General features: G+C 57.9%; 1 protein-coding gene across 1 annotated transcript; it reads right to left on the bottom strand.

Annotated features, from left to right (window-relative positions):
- Positions 1-1,917: 1,917 nt before the first annotated feature.
- On the bottom strand, positions 1,918-2,262 carry LOC136831061 (uncharacterized). The gene has a single exon (XM_067091007.1). The coding sequence runs from the start codon at positions 2,260-2,262 to the stop codon at positions 1,918-1,920; it is 345 nt and encodes a 114-aa protein (XP_066947108.1).
- Between the last annotated feature and the right edge of the window lie 496 nt (positions 2,263-2,758).

Raw genomic sequence — 2,758 nt, 5'->3', positions numbered from 1 at the left:
ATACGTGGTGCAAGGTCAAATGAACAGATAATAGATATACAATTCATAATAATGATAATAATATTGTGTCCATCCGACAATAAGTCGCACGTGAAGGCACCGCAGAAAACGGGATGTTCATTACAGAGAACCCATTGAGCAGGGACTTTACAATACTCTCCCCTCCCCCCCAAGACACAGCAGGTATCTGCTGGGGCGGCAGAGGGGGCCTCGCTTTCTCGATGCCAGCTGGAGAGGGTGGTGGTCTTCTTTGGCGCCCTGTGGAGGGGTGTGTTGGGGTGCCCTCCTGTCCGGTCCCGGGGCTTTCTGGGGGCGCCCACGACGTTTTCCTGCAGATGGGGCGGGCTGGGGGCCGCTATCTCCTGCAGGGGCCTTTGGGAATTGCCCCTGACATCTTCCTCTAGAAATGCGGGCTTCAGGCAGTCTATCGATACCCAGTCTTCCTTCCCGTGGACAGCTACCCAGAATGCCTTCCTGTTCCTCTCAAGCACGAGGAAAGGCCCCCAGTAGGGCCTGGTTAAGGGTGGCCGTACGGCGTCGTCCCTGACAAAGACGTGGGTGGCAGAGGACAGACCAGGAGGCATGAAGGGAGATGTCCTGTCAGTGTGTGTCCGCTGGCAGGGGGCAAACTTCCCAACCCTGTCACGGAGCCTCTGCATTGTTAAGTCGTCCCTGTCCTCTGTGATTAGTTCCCCCGGGAATACAAGGGTCTTCCCATAGACTTTTCCTGCTGCGGATGGGTAGCCATTGGCTCTGGGGGCGGTCCTTAGCCCGAGGAGGACCCAGGGCAGCTGGTAATTCCAACTCTTGGAGGTGCAGCAAGCCATGAGGGACGCCTTCAGGGACCTGTGGAACCTTTCCACCATTCCATTGGCTGCGGGGTTGTAGGCATTGGTGCTGTGGTGAGTGGTCCCCAGCAGGTGTGCCAGGGCGGTCCACAGCTCGGACAGGAAAGCGGGGCCCCTGTCCGTAGTTGTATGGTCTGGGACACCGAACCGGCTGATCCAGCTGGAGAGGAGGGCCTCTGTGCACGCACTGGAGGTGGCTTCTTCCACGGGCGTAGCTTCGGGCCACCTGGTGGAGCGATTGATGATTGTTAGAAGGTATCTTGCTCCTCCTGATGGGGGAAGAGGACCCACTACGTCGACGTGGATGTGCCCGAAACGTCTCCTCGGCTGGGGAAAATCGCCCACCCCAGACTCGGTGTGCCGCCCTACTTTGCTGGCCTGGCACTGTATGCACTGTGTTGCCCAGGCCATCACGTCCTTCCATATGCCATGCCAGACGAACTTCTCCATCAGCAGTCTGGCCGTTGTCCTTCCAGAGGGGTGGGACAGTCCGTGGATGACGTCGAAGACCAGCCGACGATGGGAGGCGGGCACCAGTAGGCAGGGGCGGCCAGTGCTCACGTCGCTCAGCAGTGTTGACCCTCCAGGGCTGAGGGGCACGTCCTTCCACTTCAGCGACGTGACGGCTGTGTGGTAAGCTGAGGTCTCTGGGTCAGTGGCTTGTTTGCGGGCGAGGTCCTCGTAGTCGATCCCGAGCTGCACTGCATCAATTTCGATCCTCGAGAGGGCATCAGCTACTGGGTTCTTCTTGCCGGGGAGGTACTTGATGGTGCAGATGAACCCCGCGACAGCCATGAGGTGCCGCTGCTGCCTGAGGACCATGCGTCCCCCAGCTTCGTGAAGGCATGGACCAGCAGCTGGTGGTCCGTCCAAATCTTGAAGGGCGTACCCCCCCGGAGGAACTTAGAGTGGCATACCGCCTGGTACACTGCGAAGAGTTCCCTGTCGAAAGTGCTGTAGCAGGACTCGGTGGGGCTGAGTTTCCTGCTGAAGAAGGCGATGGGCTGAGGGGTTCCACTGATGACTTGTTCCAGGATGGCCCCACAGGTGACATTACTGGCGTCCGTTGTCAGCTGGAGGGGAGCGCTAGGGTCTGGTGGGCCAAAGCTGTTGCCTTGGCGAGGGTGGTCTTCATCAGGGAGAAGGCCTTCTGCTGGTCGTGGCCCCACTCTAAGGTCTTGGGACGACCCTTGAGGACCTCTGTCAGTGGGGCCGTGGTGTGCGTAATCCCCGGGATGAATCTCCTGTAGTAGTTGACCATTCCGAGGAATTCTTGTACGGCCCTGATGGAGGTAGGGGTGAGGGAACCGACGACAGCCTCGACCTTCGATGACACTGGGTGGACGCCTCCTGGGGATATCTTGTGGCCTAGGAATTCCACCTTATCGACGCCGAAGGTGCACTTGTCGAACATGACGACGAGGCCACTCTCCTGCAGGCATTGCAGGACCTTCCAGATGTGCCATAGGTGTTCCTTGTGGGATCTGGAAAAAATTAGAATATCATCAATATAGCAGACGCAGAAGTCCAAGTCCCCCAGGTTGCTGGCCATCAGCCTCTGGAAGGTCACGCCCACATTCCTTGGGCCAAAGGTGGAGAAGGCAAAGACATAGGACCCAAAAGGCGTGACGATGGTGGTTTTGGGGATGTCTTCTGGCGCTACTGGTACCTGAACATATGATTTCAAGAGATCTAATTTTGATTATATTTTGGCCAGGCCGTTAGGTCCTGCATGTTTGGTAGAGGGTAGTGGTAGGGTTCTGTAGCGAGGTTAAGCCTCCTGTAGTCGCTCGCAGGGCCTCCGGGTGCCATCCGCTTTCTGCACCATGTGAAGAGGGGAGGCCCACAGGCTGGGAGCCATCTTGCATATGCCCATCCATTCCATCTTGGCAAAGGCGTTCTTGGCCTCC

This window comes from Macrobrachium rosenbergii, chromosome 48 (genome assembly GCF_040412425.1).
Source record: "Macrobrachium rosenbergii isolate ZJJX-2024 chromosome 48, ASM4041242v1, whole genome shotgun sequence".
NCBI lineage: Eukaryota > Metazoa > Arthropoda > Malacostraca > Decapoda > Palaemonidae > Macrobrachium > Macrobrachium rosenbergii.
This window is presented reverse-complemented; position numbering and strand designations above follow the sequence as displayed.